The 18,487-nt window shown below is 38.4% G+C and overlaps 1 protein-coding gene across 1 annotated transcript; it reads left to right on the top strand.

Annotated features, from left to right (window-relative positions):
* The first annotated feature begins 1,544 nt into the window (after positions 1 to 1,544).
* On the top strand, positions 1,545 to 13,182 carry LOC108672541 (copine-8). The gene is made up of 6 exons (XM_018160234.2): positions 1,545 to 1,779; positions 2,168 to 2,885; positions 3,250 to 3,385; positions 4,389 to 4,631; positions 5,399 to 5,557; positions 11,130 to 13,182. The coding sequence occupies exons 1-6, from the start codon at positions 1,721 to 1,723 to the stop codon at positions 11,492 to 11,494; spliced, it is 1,680 nt and encodes a 559-aa protein (XP_018015723.1). The 5' UTR covers positions 1,545 to 1,720; the 3' UTR covers positions 11,495 to 13,182.
* The last annotated feature ends 5,305 nt before the right edge of the window (positions 13,183 to 18,487 follow it).

Genomic DNA, 18,487 nt, shown 5'->3' with positions numbered 1-18,487 from the left:
TGACGCAGGTATAGAACGAATTCTTGGAAGCTCAAAAATTTCCGCAGTTGCCGTGACGCAAGAGAGGCTAGCTTATCTAAATATTGAATAAGTGCAACTCGGTCTGTGAGTGTTGGGACGGCAGCCGTTGGCGCATGGCATCTATCTGGTAAAAATAGTTTGATAAGACGAAAGCTTCAACGAAGGTAAATCCGCTTTGACAACGTATTCGTTCGTATTATTTTTTAGTGGTCGTGTACACACTACACAGTACTGTATATGTAAATCGAGTCGAATACCTACCTAAGTCTAAGTGAATACTAACTTTGAGTTTGAAATTCTTAATTATTATTTCCATAAATAATAAATCGATGTCAGTTGTCAGGAATGTATGCTAGTGTGATATGAACGTCCAATGTCGTCCACATTATCCATACCATCAGTTGTCACTTTGTCAGTACAGACTACAGAGTAGGTACTCAGTACTATGGTATGTCCAGGTATGATGTGTTGTGATTGATGTCATTGTCATGGTCAAAAATTATTAAACTGACTTACTGAGAGTTGAGAGCCTGAGGGGAGGTCAAACAGTAAGTCATTAATAATTGAAGTCTAATGATCTTCAAACTTATGTTATAAATGAATAAATTTTGTTCACACTCTACACTACAGAGTACAGACCACAGACATGACTTTAGACTTATACTAATCAATTAGTCACCTTAGCTTTGCAGCCTTACTCTTAGTCTCTACTCTCTACTCTCTAACTGTCTCTTACTGACCTACCCCTGGCCCTTGGGCCCTTGACGCCAGTCAACCCTCCCAGGTATGCCTTGAATTTTTTTCTGATTTTGAGCATGCTTATGATGCTTTTGCTTATTAAGATTCCTGCTAGATGAATTACTTCCTAATCCTAAGTTCCTATCTAATTTTCTATAAAAATGCACAATTGATTGGCTATGTCTATGTGAGACAGTGAGATTTCAATTTTCAAGGGAACATTGAAAATGTATTACTTTGAGGGCTGCAAGATTTTCATATTAAGTTACGGAAATTTCAATCCTGTCCCTGATGTCCCTAAGGATCATATCTAGAAATTTTACTTCCCTGAGATTCTGAGAAATGTACTAGGTTGCTACTCCTTGCTTGCTGCTTTATGCTTTGTACAGATATTTTTCTGGTTGTGATTTGCAATGCACGGCACAGTTCAAATGTAATATTTAGGCATGTGGCAGAGTCTGAACGGGCATATTAATATGTCTAACATTTTTTTGCCAGTTTTGCCAGCAAGCAGCAACCATTGAGTCAATCTCTGAAGACTTGTGGGATAAATTGGTAATGCATTAGCGTTAAATGTAAAACCTCCTATTTTCCTGTTTTATTTCATTTGACCTTAAAAATAATTCTATTTTATTTGCAGTTTATTGAACTGAGACAAAAAGAATGCACTAGATCCTCATTTAAGAATTTAAATTTAATTTTAAAAATTAAGCATTGATAATTTTTTGGCTAAATATTATTAGTCAACCTACATTTATGATAGTCTTTTCCTATGATTGTAATGTTCTTCCTCTCAGGTAGTCAGAATATTTAATTTGTAGTGAGTAAATATCCAGAGGCAACCTGAGTTAGAGTACCGGTACCCAGACCAATAGTGTAACTCCTTTTATTGTGAGCTCATTTATTGAGTCAAATTCTTTTACTTTTCTATAGGATATTTTTAATTTTGTTTCTGCACGTCATGGCTGGAGGAACTGCCATCAACCCTACATCTCTTATAGAGCTCACCATCTCTTGTAGGTAAGTTGCTCTATTATGTTTTGTTGGTGCTTTCAAATGACATGAAATATATTTTGGGAATTGAAAAATAATTCATACATGACAATCACCTTCATCATGAAACAATGAAGTGATCTTTATTTTAAAATGAATGTTTCACAGCTTACTTCATGGTTAAGATAGTATATAACTTCTGACGTGCTACATTACAATTTTGTCAGGTGTAGGTGTGCAAGAAAATTAGATGCAATTCTTTTGTTACATGTAAATGTTTTTGGAACTTATGCCTTAGAATTCAAAGGTTGGTCACAACCTCATACACCATATCTTCCATACTAATGCAACAAAAGCAATGTTTCATCACTATTATTAATTCTCATTATCACTATTTACTGACATTGTTTTTCAGAAACCTACGTGACACAGACGTTTTCTCAAAGTCAGATCCCATTGCAGTTTTATACTACAAGCCTTTTGCTACAAATAAGTGGCTAGAACTGCGCCGCACCGAGTGCATCAGCAACACACTCAACCCTGACTTTGTCACCAAACTCCCTATAACTTATCATTTTGAGGAACAGCAGCACCTGAAGTTCTGCATCTATGACATTGACTCAAGAAACCCAAACCTTGACAATCATGATTTTCTAGGAGAGTATGAGTGTTCTCTGGCAACCCTCGTCTCAGAGGGCAAGGTGGAAAAACCTCTGGTGGACAAAGGCTGCAATGTCAGCTGTGGCAATATCATCATCGTTGCTGAGGAGATGAGTGCTTGCAGAGAAGAAATGACCATACAATTTATTGGTAAAAACTTGGTCAACAACCACTGGTTTGGTAAGATAAGTCCTTTCCTGGAGTTTTACAAGGCCAATGAAGACAATTCCTTCACATTAGTTCATCGCACAGAACCTGTTCGCCACTGCATCAATCCTGTGTGGAAAGACTTCAAGGCGCAGCTGCGAAGTTTCTGCAGTGGCGATTATGACAGAACCATCAAAGTGAACTGCAGGGAGTTTGTCAACTCTGGGAACCATAAACTGCTAGGGAGCTTCATGACCAACGTCAGGACACTGCTCCAGGGTCCTGGACCCCAGAATGTCTACTTGCTTATTGACGAGGACAAAAAGGTTTGCCTTTTCCGTGTGTTTCATTCTCTCAGAACTATCGCATTCAGTGCAGACCTGCCAGAATTGATTATTTACGTTACCTGAACGTTCGTTATTCATTATGTATCTACTGCTCAATGATGTATATGTCTAGTCATCATTGGGTTCATTATTGCTCATATTTCTTATACAGAATAGTTGTTACAGGCTCATTCTTTTTTTTATAACCTATTGCAGAAAATACTGCCACTTATGATAATAAGTTCTTATGAAAATAATCTTTCAATTTTCGTCCTAATTTTATTCAACCTTTTTTTGTGATTTTCTTTCAAATATATTTTGACTCACTGAAATCGTTTAATAATAGCAATAATTTGTTTTACAGAAGCGTAAAGGCAGCAGCTACAAGCCCGGCGGAGAAGTTCACGTGTCCATGGCTCACGTGCAGGAGGTTTTCAGCTTCATTGATTACCTGAAGGGCGGCACCGACCTGAATGCCTTCATCGCCATAGACTTCACAGGTGAGTTTAGTGCTGCTCTGCTGTGCACCTGAATGCCTTCATCGCCATAGACTTCACAGGTGAGTAGATTGCTGCTGTGCACCTGAATGCCTTCATTGCCAAAGACATCACGAGTGAGTGCAGTGCTGCTGTGCACCTGAATGCCTTCATCACCAAAGACATCACAAGTGAGTGCAGTGCTGCTGTGCACCTGAATGCCTTCATCGCCAAAGACATCTCGGGTGAGTGCAGTGCTGCTGTGCACCTGAATGCCTTCATCGCCATAGACTTCACAGGTGAGTGCTGTGCACCCTGAACGTTTCCGTGTCGAGTGGAATCTCTGTGCTGAAGTCCTATGATTGTAAGGTATGATATTCATATGTTTGTGTACGAGAACTATAGCCACCATCAGTGATAGTTGCACGTAAAGCTGGGATCGAGAGATACCGTATGTAGAAAAAGGATGATTAATTTATCACCAGTAAGTAGTCCCGAACTCATATATTTAATTTGACTGAACTTATATTTTGTCATTTACAATCAATTAATTACATTATTAACACGTTGACTACGAAGTGGTACATATGCGTACCACGAAATTTATTTCTCCAGGGCGTAGTGGTAAATAATTCAGGTTGCCTCAAATCGGCCAAATCCGAGAACAAAAAAGGCCGATAACTCAATATATACTAATTTGTTTGTAGGTTCCGCTATTAAAATTCCATTTATTTTCTTTTTTGCAGTATTAAAAATTTAATTAAGAAGTACCCCTATCATAAATTTTAGCTGGCCAACGCAATTGAGAAAAACTAAATCACGGAATTTGTCCAGAAAAAATGACCGTCTGGCAACCCTGTTTAAAAACAGTACAAAAAATGAAATAATAGTACAAGATGAAGCAATCGTAGTCAAAGTGTTGATGACACCTTCACATTATGATTATGTTCAACAATCATAACCAATTAATTTGCTTGCTAATGCCACGGCCGACGCCAGTATATTATATAGAATTGTCATATCACAGCCTCGAACGGCAACCCCCAGTCGCCCGACTCGCTGCACCACATCGACGTGACCAACTCTGGCAAGCAGAACCAATACCAGCGCGCCATTCAGGCCGTGGGCGAGATCATCGAGGACTACGACTCTGATAAATACTTCCCTGTTCTGGGCTTCGGGGCGCGGGTACCGCCTGACTTCAGCACCGTGACACACCTGTTCTTCGTCAACGGCGACGCCACCAACCCGTACTGCTACCGCGTCAGAGGTGGGCTGTATCTGACCGCAGTGAAAATGATTGAGAGTGTGTAAGTCTATGTAAGTCCCAGGAACTATGCTTGATAGTTCCTGGGCGTAAGATTTTATAGTTTTTGGGCTTAAGGCTCGATAGTGTTCGGGCCTAAAGCTTAGGCGTGTTTGAGCCTAAGGCTTAATAATGTTTGGGCCTAAAGCTTAATAGTGTTTGGGCATAAGACTCAATAGTGTTTGGGCTTAAGGCTCAATAGTGTAGTGCCTAAGGCTTAATAGTGTTTGGGCGTAAGGCTCAATGGTGTACGGGCGTAAGGTTTAATTGTACGCTAACGCTAGACGTGTTGCAGGCGTGTTGGATGCTAACGCTAGACGTGTTGGATGCTAACGCTAGACGTGTTGGATGCTGACGCTAGACGTGTTGGATGCTAGACGTGTTGTAGACGTGTTGGATGCTAACGCTAGACGTGTTGGATGCTAACGCTAGACGTGTTGGATGCTGACGCTAGACGTGTTGGATGCTAACGCTAGACGTGTTGGATGCTAACGCTAGACGTGTTGGACGCTAACGCTAGACCTGCTGAACGCTAACGCTAGACGTGTTAGACGCTAATACTAGACGTGTTGCAGGCGTGTTGGACGCGTATCACTCGTGTCTGAGTCGTGTTCAGCTCTACGGACCCACCAACTTCGCCCCCATCATCACTAGACGTGTTGAACGATAACGCTAGACCTGCTGAACGCTAACGCTAGACGTGTTGGACGCTAACACTAGACGTGTTGCAGGCGTGTTGGACGCGTATCACTCGTGTCTGAGTCGTGTTCAGCTCTACGGACCCACCAACTTCGCCCCCATCATCACCCACGTGGCTCAGTTCGCCGCCGCCCACCGTCACGGCGACAAGTACTTCATCCTCCTCATATTAATTGTGCCCTCACCTGAAGGCACCTGAAGGCCTCACAACACAGCTCCTAGGAAACAGTCATGCGGACCGTGACATAAATAAATAAATGTTTACGCTATTATAATAGCGTATATAATAAATATACGCTATTATGGTCTTGTCCAATACTTATATCACTAGTCTCCATGAGGTAAATTTTCAAAAGTTCACCAACAATTTAATTAAAAATAAGGAAAACGCCACGTGAATTCATTATTTTTGTTTATAACCCGGTGTTGAAGTTCATTATTCATGCCAGAAATTTCGTTGGTAAAGGAGAAAGTTAATAGGGATGAATCTCGCATAACAGCTTCGACAAGTGGCAACTAGTGCCAAAGATAAAGCGTCTCTGGCTTTATAAGGAATATATTCTATCAGTGATTAATAAACTTAACAAGCTTTGGCCCGTTATCGTTGAGTTCAATTCGGTGTTATCATTCTTGATGAAGCCGTTTGACATAGAATAGAAGTGTCGGCGTTGAAGAAATAGGCCCATGGTGAGACAACTTTTGCTTGAATATACGTGTATCCACAGTCTTAAAACCCTCTAAAAATTCGAGCAAGTCTGCACAGTCTGTATAAAACCCTCAAATAATATTTTCAAATCAAATTCAATCGAAACACGCGAGGAGTTGCAAACATGGGTACTCGTCAAACGTACACATTTTTAATTGGGTATCATCAGCATTCTTGCCTGGAAAAATAAATATCTTTAGCATGCATGACCATAAAAAATTAAAATATGAATGATGCATCACGCGTAACCACAACAGCAAGGATTGCTCTTGAATATCTTTAACGAAACAATGGAAAGTGGCCAAAAGCAAAACAACGACTTTGACTCCCATCGGCAGCTTAATATGTAAGATTATGATCCTCTTTATGTAATATTCTCACACAAATTCAAGTTTTTTTTACTTAGTCATCCCACGTCATTTCTTTCTCTATACAATAAACACTTAATCTACTACTCTTACAGTCACAACATGNATAGCAACGCACCAACAGACAAATCCGTGAGACATCATGACATGCATTTTGAAGCTAAACACAAGCTCAGGTCTAAATAATTTATTGTGATTGAAGATCATTGTGTATTAAATAATATAAATATGTGTATTAAATAGCACTATCGTCAATGATACGATACATCAACTGACATTTAGTAGGCTTCGTCGATTGTCAATAAAAATAGAATAATAATTCTGAACAATTTTTCTGCGTGAGATATTCTATAATCACGTAAATAATGCGAAGTTATTTAATTAAGTTTTACTAGAAAATTATCGTTCGACTATGTTCACAGAAATTATTGTTCTGATGTAATGAGAGGTCTACAACATGTTGATGAGCGTTGTGATGATGACCTCGGGTCATTGTTGTTAACTTGAGTATTTCTATGCAAAATTCTGTTCCAAATTATTTTGGACTTCTTAAATGCAGTAAAGGGTTAAATTAACTTTCATACATATGTATATCTTTTCAGTGAGGCACGATACTGCCGATGAACATTTTAATCCAATATTAGCAATTTTATCCAGCATATATTCAAAGAGCGTGATCTATAGCAACAAACCGCATTTATAATTGTATAAAGAACGCACTTTGACTTGTTCAGATTCCTAGCATTCTAGCAACAGTTGCGACGTTTGCTTAAAATGCCTTTAGAATTTTGTATACTTTCCGTTATGAGTTAATCAACATAAAGCACATTTTCCGTAACAATTTCATCAAACAAACCAATTTTCGAAATGAGATATTATGCCAATTAGAAGTGCAATGATGAGCGGCAGAGCAGTGGTCATGTCGTACTTTATCGTCCTTCCCGGACGTTCCCCTTCAAATGAATTCAGCGTGATTCTGGTGAGAAGCGATCAATGTACTAAGCGCTCACTGCCGAAAATAACTTCGAAGCCGGAAAATTCATCGTGCTTAGTCATATAGAATGTAAAATTCTCGTGAGCGATAGACTACTTCTATGTTGAATAGTCTTTCGCTACTTTGTTATTACTATCTGTCTCCATTCATTGAAATTCACCCCTATTTAAACAATAATAGGTTTATGATTACAATTTTATAAAAATTCGAGAAAAATTACGTTTTATATCAACAAAGGATTAAATGTGAATGATATTATGCACATCTCACACTTGATCTGATTTCTATTGGTTAACGAGCTTGGTATATGTATATAGTTAAAACCTGCGTCTACTTACTGTGTTAGGTCTGCGTGAGTATGGCTGGCTTATACAAAATACCGTGCATCAAACATAATTTAATATATTTTGCATAAAACAAAAAATTTGCAATCACTTCTTTAAACGTAAGTACTTCACTTTGGAAATGCAAATCCGAACTTATTCTTCCATGACGCAGGTATAGAACGAATTCTTGGAAGCTCAAAAATTTCCGCAATTGTCGTGACGCAACAGAGGCTAGCTTATCTAAATATTGAATAAGTGCAACTCGGTCTGTGAGTGTTGGGACGGCCGCCGTTGGCGCATGGCATCTAGCTAATCTGGTAAAAATAGTTTGATAAGATGATAGCTTCAACGGTAAAATCGGCTTTGACAACGTATTCGTTCGTATTATTTTTTTGTTGGATTTGTTACTCTTGTTCTTGTACCTACTGTATAATGTGTAGGACTGTAGGTATATGTAAAACGAGTCGAATAAGTGTTAACTTTGAGTTTGAAATTCTTAATTATTATTTCCCATAAAATGGGCGATAAATAATAAATCAATGTCAGGAATGTAGGTATGCTAGTGTGCTATGAACGTCCATATTATCCATAGGTACCATCAGTTGTCAATAGTGTCAGTACTATCACTACTATGATCAGTATCTGAGTATGATGTGAAATGTGAATCATGTGATTGATGTCATCAACTGAATTGAACTGATCAAGTCATTGACTCATTGTCATGGTCAAAAAAATTGTTAAACTGATGGACTTACTGACTACTGTACTGAGGCCTGAGGGGAGGTCATACAGTAAGTCAGTATTCATTAGCTAACAGCTAGTAACAATTGAAGTCTAGTGCATCTTCAAACTTATTTTATAAATGAAGAAATTTTTTTCATACTCTACAAACACTACAGACCACAGGCACAGTCTCACTGTTACTCTCACAGACATGACTTATTGCCAAATGTCAATTAGTCACCTTAGCTTTACAGCCTTACTCTTAGTCTCTGTCTCTTACTGACCTATCCCTTGACGGTCAACCCTCCCAGTCCCAGGGGCCGGATATGCCTTGAATTTTTTCTGATTTTGAGCATGCTTTTGCTTATTAAGATTCCTGCTAGATGAATTACTTCCTAAGTTCCTATCTAATTTTCTATAAAAATGCACAATTGGTATGTGACTGTGAGATTTCAATTTTCAAGAGAACATTGAAAATTTATTAGATACTTTGAGGGCTGCAAGATTTCCATATTATGTAAGAAAATTTCAATCCTGTCCCTGATCATCCTGATGTCCCTAAGGATCCTAACTAGAAATTTTACTTCCCTGAGAAACATACTAATTTTTGTATGTGCAGACTTTATTCCTTACAATCTAGAATGTTTTGGTGCTCCTAATGTCTCTACTTTGATGTTGACCCCTCCACCTGGCTGACAATTTAGTGAAAACTGTAGCATTTGAAAACTGATAGCTGTTTACATAATTACATTTATTCACTTGTCCTTGTTTTTTGAAATCTTGGAGATGTGGCCATGCTGTATTCAGTGATGAGATTGTTAATTGTTACTCCTTGCTTGCTGCTTTATGCTTTGTACAGATATTTTTCTGGTTGTGATTTGCAATGCACGGCACAGTTCAAATGTAATATTTAGGCATGTGNCTCGTAGGCGTGGTGCCATCTTGGAACTCGATGCACAAGAAGTTTGTGCATCGAACCTGTGATTTATTTGTCATATTAATTGAATGATTGTGTTTCTTCCTCATTAAACTCCACGAAAAATTAGTTGTTTTGTGTCAATAATTATACCTTAATGTTTATTGGGTAAACTATTAATTAATTATCTGATTATTTTCATTCATTGGTGCCATTGAAAGCCAATCAACCATTGTATCGTAAAATATTGCTATTTATAGCAGCGTCGCAATGATCTGCTCAGAGATGTAATTTGCAAGTGACCATTGGACGTTATTCTGTTCATTCATATCAATATTGCTGAATTCCCGCAATTCTTTTACTAGTAAGACTTTTCGGAAACCCCGCTGAATTCTCACAAATATTTGGAGTCAGAAAGCACAGTCAGAGAAATGACCGAAACTTTGTCCAAATTGCGGCGCAGCTTTTACCTAGTGTGGGTCATCCAGACTCAGTTTGGCCCGATAGAAAAAATAGTTCGCCGTGAAAAAGTGTGTCATTATTTGGTTAACCTGAATTATCAATTATTCTGAGTGGACGTGTCTGAGCAACTTTTTCAAGGAAGGAACCGCGTCGGCGATTATCGATGTCAATTAAATGGTCAATTTAATTAAACTTCAATTTTGGATGTCAATTTAATTAGACTTTGGAAATTATTTTGAGCGGTGAGAGGAACTTGAGGTAAAGGAGGACATCGGTACTTCGAGGTTCATGATGGCTGCAAGTCTTATCAAATGACGCAAGTGTTTCTGTACTTATATAGTTAAATTGACCGTATTTCCACTGAACAGAGAAGCCACGTGAGAGGTAAGCAAGTGTTAGAGCCTGAAACGTGAGTTTGTCTAATTTTCTGCGCATGACTTAGTAATATACCCGTTACATGACATTAGCTAATGCCCGTAACTTCCTATGTCGTCGTACTATACCCATAAGTACAACTTTGTACTTTGCATATAGTACTAGTAACTACGACATTGTCCTTTGTCAACACCTATTACATTGTATAGTACTATTAACTATGACATTGTACAAGGTCATCAATATTTAGCGTTACAACTTTGAGTGGCTAGAAATATGAAATGAAACACAATTGTGAATGTTTGAAAATGTATTTATGTAGGCAGAGGTTCAGCGATACAATTCCCACAATTTCATTCAATATGTCCACCATCTGCATCAATAAACCAGGGCAACAATGCACCAACAAGGATGGCATCTCGATAGTTCTTCTGCTTCAATTTCACCCCTTTGTCAACAAAAAAGAAGGGACTCCTTGAGGACTCTGTTACGGCTGCCCAGACCATCACTGAGATCGGGCATTTTTTCCTAGTCACCACACGGGATCCTTCGTCCCATTCTTCGACCAAATTCGATCATTTTGGGAGTTGAAGTGGTGTTTAACATTGAATATCTTCTCATCACTGAAAGTCAGGTTTGGCAACGTGCCATCATGAATGCGGGAAAGAAGAATCTTGGATCTTTAGGGGCGTTTGTTAACAACTTGAGCAGACAGTTGGTGTTTTTTGACATGCTTGAATGGAGATAACTTTAGGTCCTTCCGGAGAACAGTCGACATGGTTCCATTTGACTGTTTTGCGAGTGTATTGATTTTTGAAAAAAAACAATGTAACGCTAAATATTGATGACCCTGTATAGTAAAACCTAGTAACTATGACATTGTACGATGCTAGTTACCATCATCATGTTGCAGGCAATCGTGCGTGCCTCGGTGCTGCCGCTGTCCATCATCATCGTAGGCGTGGGCGACGCAGACTTCAGCGCCATGGAGGAGCTGGACGGGGACCGTGTGCGGCTGTCGTCTGGGGGCCAGACCGCGGCCCGAGACATCGTACAATTTGTGCCGTTCAGGGACTTCCTCAAGGGAGGGAAGGTTGATAATAACACCGCTAGAATTCGTTTGGCCCGAGAGGTGCTCGCTGAGGTGCCTGATCAGTTCATGTCTTTTATGAGAGAGAATAGCGTTAAGCCTGGCGCTGCCGGCAAGGGGCCAGCTCCCGCCACCCTGCCCATGTGCCCTACTCTTTTGCAGACTTAAATGCGGCCAGATATTTCCTAAAAACATTATTTTTTTCTTTGGTTCAAGTTTGAATTAAGGGGGGCTTGCATGTTCAATCGAAGATCGTTTTTTTTTTCGGAGCAATGAGTGTTGACTGAAGTTTAAAAAAGAGCGTCCCAAAAATTACAACCTTTTCCATCAAAACATTTTTGTTCGTTTGTTTTGAAAGGGAGTGGTCGTTTGTGCAATGGACTTGAGGGCAAGTTTAGCCTTTCCTGCTCGATGTGTAAAAGACTCTAGATGGTTTGTATCCACCAAGGACATAATATTTACGGGCATTGCTGGGCTGTTCAAATTCTTGAGGGTATTATACTTCCTTCCTACAGTTGTCCCGTTGTGCAGCTCTGTCGTAACTGTTGCGCGGCTCATTGAAGCTTAACTCTTGGTAAGCATCAAAATAATGCTTCCGCTGACTCTTGACTACGACTAAATCTGACTCGACTCCTGCTGTCTTGTTATGAAGCATGAACGTTCCTTACTAAACACCTGATAATTGTTCACTCCTTGCTTCTCTTTTTAACTGCCGTGCCTAACAATAAATTTTTTTAAACTTTGAACTTTCAAGAGTCGTGGCCAATCTTTTTAAGTAATGTTTGCTGTGTCTAATTAAACTATTTCTTTATTATCTTCCATCAAAAATACAGTTTGTGAGCGTTTTCTCCTTGTGTCAATATCGAGAAAAAAGTTCGACAATGTATTGATCTGTTATTTTTATAACGGTTCAAGAATGCCTTTCTTAATGCTTGTGAATTCTATCGAACCCTGCGTTTCTTGCTCACTTTAATGCGGAGTTATATTAGTGTTTAATTTAATGAGGAGTTATATTTGTTGTGTTTGAAGGGTATTCCTGTACACGTTTTTCTTTTGATCACAGTTCACTGCATCCTTGTGATATCACTAACCAACGCATCGATATCCTATTGTGCATCTTGCACCGGCCAATGAATTGTGTGGCTTCACTTGTACAATAAATGTTAGACAATAAGTTATACGTAAGTCGGCACACAATATATTTGTGTAGGTACTCATGTATGTCGTATTGTATTTTGTGGGCTTCGACATGTCCAGCTTACGCTGTTACATTTGAATGTTAGGAACACTTGCGATGTTTTTAAAATTAGAGCTTTTTTGCACCTTGATTCTCACTGCTTAACTTTGTGATGAAAAATTCGTATTTTCTAGACCAAAATAGGCGTATCAGCGAAGTTGGCGCAATTTCCTGGTCTTGGTTATGCTCGCTGTCTGAATAGCGGCTAAAATAATTATATTAGTTAAAAATTCGATAAGGCTATGACAAATGCACTAGGTTGGCTAGACTGAAAACCTTCCGCATAGATTTTCTACTTTTCTATGCTCTATGTTGTGTTAGAATCTTACTGATCCTTCATGTGTATTTCTAAGTGTCGTACAAGTAACTGCCAGCTGCTGCGGTGTGCGTGTAGGTGCTTGTACACGGGGCCAGTAGTGGCGGCCAGTGCCACTTTTAAATGCTAAGCGCCACTAAATATTTGAAACCGCCACTCCTGGAAAGGTTCAAAGGGCCACCGTATCCTTCTGTGGCCAGTGGCTCATATACAGGAGACCAGTAATACGGTGATTTGTATGTGAAAATTCTCGTGGCCGCCACTACTGTCCCCGTGGACAAGTTCTCGTGGCCGCCACTACTGTCCCCGTGGACTGTCCCCGTGGACAAATTCTCGTGGCCGCCACTACTGTCCCCGTGGACAAGTTCTCGTGGCCGCCACTACTGTCCCCGTGGACAAGTTCTCGTGGCCGCCACTTCTGTCCCCGTGGACAAGCACCTTCAGGCGGAGCAATACACTCTTAGTCTTTTTTTAAGCGTTTACATAAAATGCCATGGAGTGCAATGTGCCACAGAATGATATTTCTGCACTTTTTCATTTAACTATAGAAACTCTTGTGTACTCTTACTATTGTTATTCAGTAACATGACTTTTATTATTGTTTGAAACGGAAAATAAGTACCGTATATATAAATTCTGCTCTTCAGAGCGAAACAAATATTTGTACAAGAAATGAACTTGCTCAACCAAGACCATTGATGCGTTCTTGAAATATAGTTAAAGAGATGATCCAATACTCCAAAAATTCGTAATGTCTAGCTTAATAGATTTGCTTGACGTTCGTTAGTTCGTGCTATTTTCCATTTTCTCCATCTTGGTGGGTTATTATTACCAAATATCTTCTTCATGTTCCTTCAAAGAAATTAGGTAATAGTTTACTAATTATACTAATACCTCTTGATGCGAACAATGCGGTGTGACGAACGCTGCACGCTCTGTCATGTTTGATATTATTGCATGTACTCCTGAAATTCTCCTGCATTATGGTCTCATTGTAAATAGAACCTTAATTCTAATTTACTCTATTGTAGGAGAGAACAAATTGTAGCAGAGAACCATTTGTCCTCGACCATATTGAAATAAAAGCACGTAGACTTTAGTCAAAGATTACAACTGTAAGTGATCTGAATACAGACGAGCCTTTAGCCTGGAACCCATTTCCGTGTGTATGCGTGTGCATATGAAGTATCCCTGATACTTGAGAATTGAGACACTGAGCCTAGATACACGAGACACTATGTCAAACTATGAGCTGCTCGATACATGATACTTTAGACTCAGTGTCAAACTATGACTTGGTTCATTATTCGTAGCTACATAGCAATTATAGCTGTCCTGGAATCAGTCCGCAGTTGCATGACGGCAGCCTAATATCACTGTTATATTTTCTTCACTTATAACACTCTTAGGTTTCCTTCATCTGCATGTTACAACGTTGTAGTCTCGTTTACCGGAATAAAATCCGTGTACCGTGAATTTTGAATTAGTGTATCATTAATAAATTGGAATTTTGAGGAATTTTTTGAGAGATTTTCGCTCGATTTCCCAGCTGGACAATGAAAATTTCTCTACTGAGGCTTACTTTGACAATCAAGCGCACAATGGTAGCCCTGGATTTTGATATCCTCTTATTCACTAACGATAGCTTGAGTTGTATTGTTAGGTGTTGACTTTGAGGTCGTGCTGATGTTGACTTTCAGGTCTTGAAGATGTTGAATTTGAGGTCGTGCTGATGTTGACTTAGACCCACATGCGCAAAGCTTGAATGATGCCCACCAAAGTGTCTAGTCATCAGACGAAGTCGATGCAGTTCATCAGAAATCCGTTCATCGTGCGAAATTTCATAGAAAGTCGGTTCATCGAAATTCACTTCGACGACGCGAATTTCTGTTGCCGTTTACAGTAGCTCTGTTGCGAACTTGTGCTTTTCTTATGTTCTACAACGTCTCACATCAATGTTCTGCATTCTTCTTCATGCCTTGCACCTCCCACAATATTTACAACACTATTCAGAGAAATGATCGGGTCTAAATAGCGATCCCACTTGGACGATTTTGTGTGGCATTGGCCCGAGGCAAGTGAGTGTGTCACTATTTGAGCAATTTGACCCATTCATTTTACTGAGTGCACGCAACCAACGCTCTTTATTGGTCAACGAATTTCTTTATATTGTCACGCCGCTACTCCTGACATGATAGTTTGTATCAAATGTTACTGGACATTTTTTTGTTATAATTTGAGAAGAGGTATTGTATTTCAGCAACGAACGCCGCGCGGTACTTTTACTTGAGGCTGAAGTTACAAATTAGTTTTAATGGGAACACGAACTATGTTATTAATGACAGGAAGACAATCGATGAGGCATTTTGATCTAAATGTTAGCTGGGTGTTTAGTAGTGATCAACATGTTGAACGCATCTATCTCCCTCAGCACGCTATTGTAGTTCCTTGTCAATTCGTATAAGCTCAATTATATTTCAACTGCTATCTTTATTTGCCTCAGGATAGTATGCCATTTATTTCTGCCTTGTGATGTGAACGTATATTAAGTATAAATCCCTTAGCATTGAACTCAGTAGACCCTGATTCTTATTCGAATCTAATTCCCTCTGGCGAGGATAGTTTTAATTGGATATATATTGAGTAGAATTAGTCTAATAGCAAAGATATTATATTCAATCATATGTAGCCTAGACTGTCATATTCATGTGGTGCCCAAACTTGATACGAGGTCCTCAATGTAGTAACCTATTTACTTTCCGGTAGTAATCGAGAGACGTTAGAAAATATTTCTTTAAATTCCTTCACATTAACCTATGTATCAATACTGCTAACTTTAACTCAAATCTATGCTGCTAACTTAAAATAAAATTCCCTCTTAGAAATCAATGCTTAAAAACTATTAACAACCGCCGTTATAACTGAGGCTCGTAAAATGCACAATAAGTCTCTCTTTATTGCTCAATAAACCTCTCTTTAATGCACTATAAGCCTCTCTCTAATGCGCTATAAGCCTCTCTCTAATGCACAATAAGCCTTTCTCTAATGCACAATAAGCCTATTACACAATAAGCCTATTGCACAATATGCCTCTCCCTAATTCCATCCACTTTTGTCCTTTAACTCGCATTTTTTATGTATGGATTTCATCTGCGAGATTGTGTGGTGGTAATATCTAAATTTTTCTTACTGACTTACCTGCCTTTCATCTCTACTGGAACAAGATATTTATTTATTGTTCATTACTTATCATCATCGCTTATGAACTATTTCCATGACTCTATGTTCAAAATTGTGTTATACCTAACGCCGCGAACGAGGAGTGGCTACAGTGAAATACAATATTTATCTCGAATTCTCGATTTTCCACAAATTTTCCTAATTGCTTCTGCAAATATTCGTTAAGTTAGCTTAAATGGATTCCAAGAAGTACGATTCATTTCACAGCTCCTTGATTAAACAGGTTACATTGCACTTATTTCAGTCTTATTCGAATTGTAAGTCTGTGAAGATCCGATGATTTTTACAGTTTTTTTTAATTATGTATAACGATGGAACATTTTCAAGGATAAATGGAAGTTCAGTAGCAAAATACTCGGTTGAATTAAGCTGAAGAAGTGCTAATATTTTCAACGAAAAACTTTTTAAATCTTTTATTCGTGCTTCATAACGTATGTTATGTGATTTCATCTATAATTATGTAGCTACATCGATATGGTACTATACTGCTTGATATATGAACTATCCCCGGCATATATTATCGTAATCTTTTAAGTTTAAACATTTTATAGGCTTCAACTGTTGTGCCTATCGTAAATATTTATATGAAATGTCCACATTCATCCTTTTATAATCTTCTATCACCATCATCTAAAATTACCATCTATGCTCGGTATGTTTTATGACAGCGTGGAGCACTCGCTTGGTAACGTCACAAAACAATACCTTACAAATATAATGAATGAATAATGAATATAATGACCAAATATAATGAAGCTTCTGATGCTTTGCAGTTCCTCCTAGGATTGTGGTAGAAATTTAAGTTCTCAACTCATGATTGCGTAGAGTTTAAACTACGAAGACGTTGCAGGTTAAAATTATTCGGGTGCAGCTCATGTGCATGATTTAATAAATTGCGTTGATATTTTGAACTTTGTATTGCTGTGAATATATGTTGAGGGTTGCATTCAATGTTGCGAGCAACCTACTGCATTTTGAAATTTATATGTCATATGATATTAAAATAGTTTTCGTTCTATGTACATACAAACTACATGTATATTTATATACGCGGTCATATTTTCAATATATTTTCCTGGACAAAACCCCATTGTACATTTATAAACTATTTGGGTTTACTTGTAACTAAATGTGATTCGTTTGATGTTTGTGCTTGACGCTGGCGTGTCCTTGCATCCTTCAGTTTCCTTTAGCAAATTTTTCCTGGAAACTTATTAGAAAATTTTATGTGAAAAGGCTGGACCTACCGAAATTTTTTTATACTCGTACATTTTTAGCTAGTCTGGAAATTGAAGATAACCCTTTTTTTGCTTCTTTACTAAAGAAATGAAGCATATATTGAAATTTATAACGTTAACATTTGATTTTCGGCTTAAATGCGTTATCTTACTGTTGCCAGATTCTGTTGGTAATTATGAAGGATGAAAGGAGCGCCTCTCTGGTACACGTATTCTCTAATCTCCATACTTCCATTTACGTAAAAATCTCTTAAGTGTGTGCGCTAAGCCCTTCTCTTTTTGTACTGCGAGCACCTTTTTATTTTCATATATTTTCATACCTGATATTCGGAACTTTTCTTAGCCCCACGATGCACATGGAACGATTTTTTCTTCTCACGGACCTTTATAATCACAGGCAATGATCAAGCACGGCTCGTAATAACAGTTTTCTTGGACCTAAATTCCTTTAATTGAAAAACTTGATCGGATTTTCTCTTAATCAGTTTGGTTTTCACGTAATCTGCACGCGTGAATTCGTTAACACGCTCCTTAATCTCCTTGTTGAAATTAGGTTCTAATTCAATAGTGTGACTAATAGATGCTATTATTATTCTATTGTTATTAATATAATATTAATAATGATATTCTATTAATAATATTCTCATAGAGAAACGTTCAGATACACTGACCAAATATCGATGCACTTCTAGCCCACGTGTGGGCCATTCTGACCCAGTTTTACCCGGTAAATGGACGTATCAATTCTGCATGATGAAAGTGTATCACTTTCAGCATGTAGACCCTATATATTTGGACAATTCGACTCGTTTATTTGACTGAACACGTTAGTTTTTGAACGGTCGCTGGTTATATCAACATTGTTTTCTGATGCTGTGTCTTGATATTTTCTTTAGTTATTATTCGCTCTGTTGATTTCTTACAAAATTTTCACTATTGTTCTTCAGTATTGTTTTTCAGTATTGGTTTGAATTCCACTCATTCGTTTGATCTCTTTCGTAGACCAGCAATCGGCAATGAGCAAATTTTTTGAAAGGAAGGACTTAGCTCCAACTGAGCGACAAAGCAGAAGGTAATTTTCTTCTGCTAGGGAACCTTTTATAGTTTTATGTTAGGTTTAAACTCACACC

Source organism: Hyalella azteca, unplaced genomic scaffold (assembly GCF_000764305.2).
Source record: "Hyalella azteca isolate HAZT.00-mixed unplaced genomic scaffold, Hazt_2.0.2 contig429, whole genome shotgun sequence".
NCBI lineage: Eukaryota > Metazoa > Arthropoda > Malacostraca > Amphipoda > Hyalellidae > Hyalella > Hyalella azteca.
This window is presented reverse-complemented; position numbering and strand designations above follow the sequence as displayed.

Excerpts from the sequence above, each read along its gene's own strand:
- LOC108672541 (XM_018160234.2), top strand. The coding sequence starts at position 1,721 with ATGGCTGGAGGAACTGCCATCAACCCTACATCTCTTATAGAGCTCACC. Across the intron at positions 1,780-2,167 it reads GAGCTCACCATCTCTTGTAG|AAACCTACGTGACACAGACG; the intron begins GTAAGTTGCTCT and ends ATTGTTTTTCAG. Across the intron at positions 5,558-11,129 it reads AATTGTGCCCTCACCTGAAG|TTACCATCATCATGTTGCAG; the intron begins GCACCTGAAGGC and ends GTACGATGCTAG.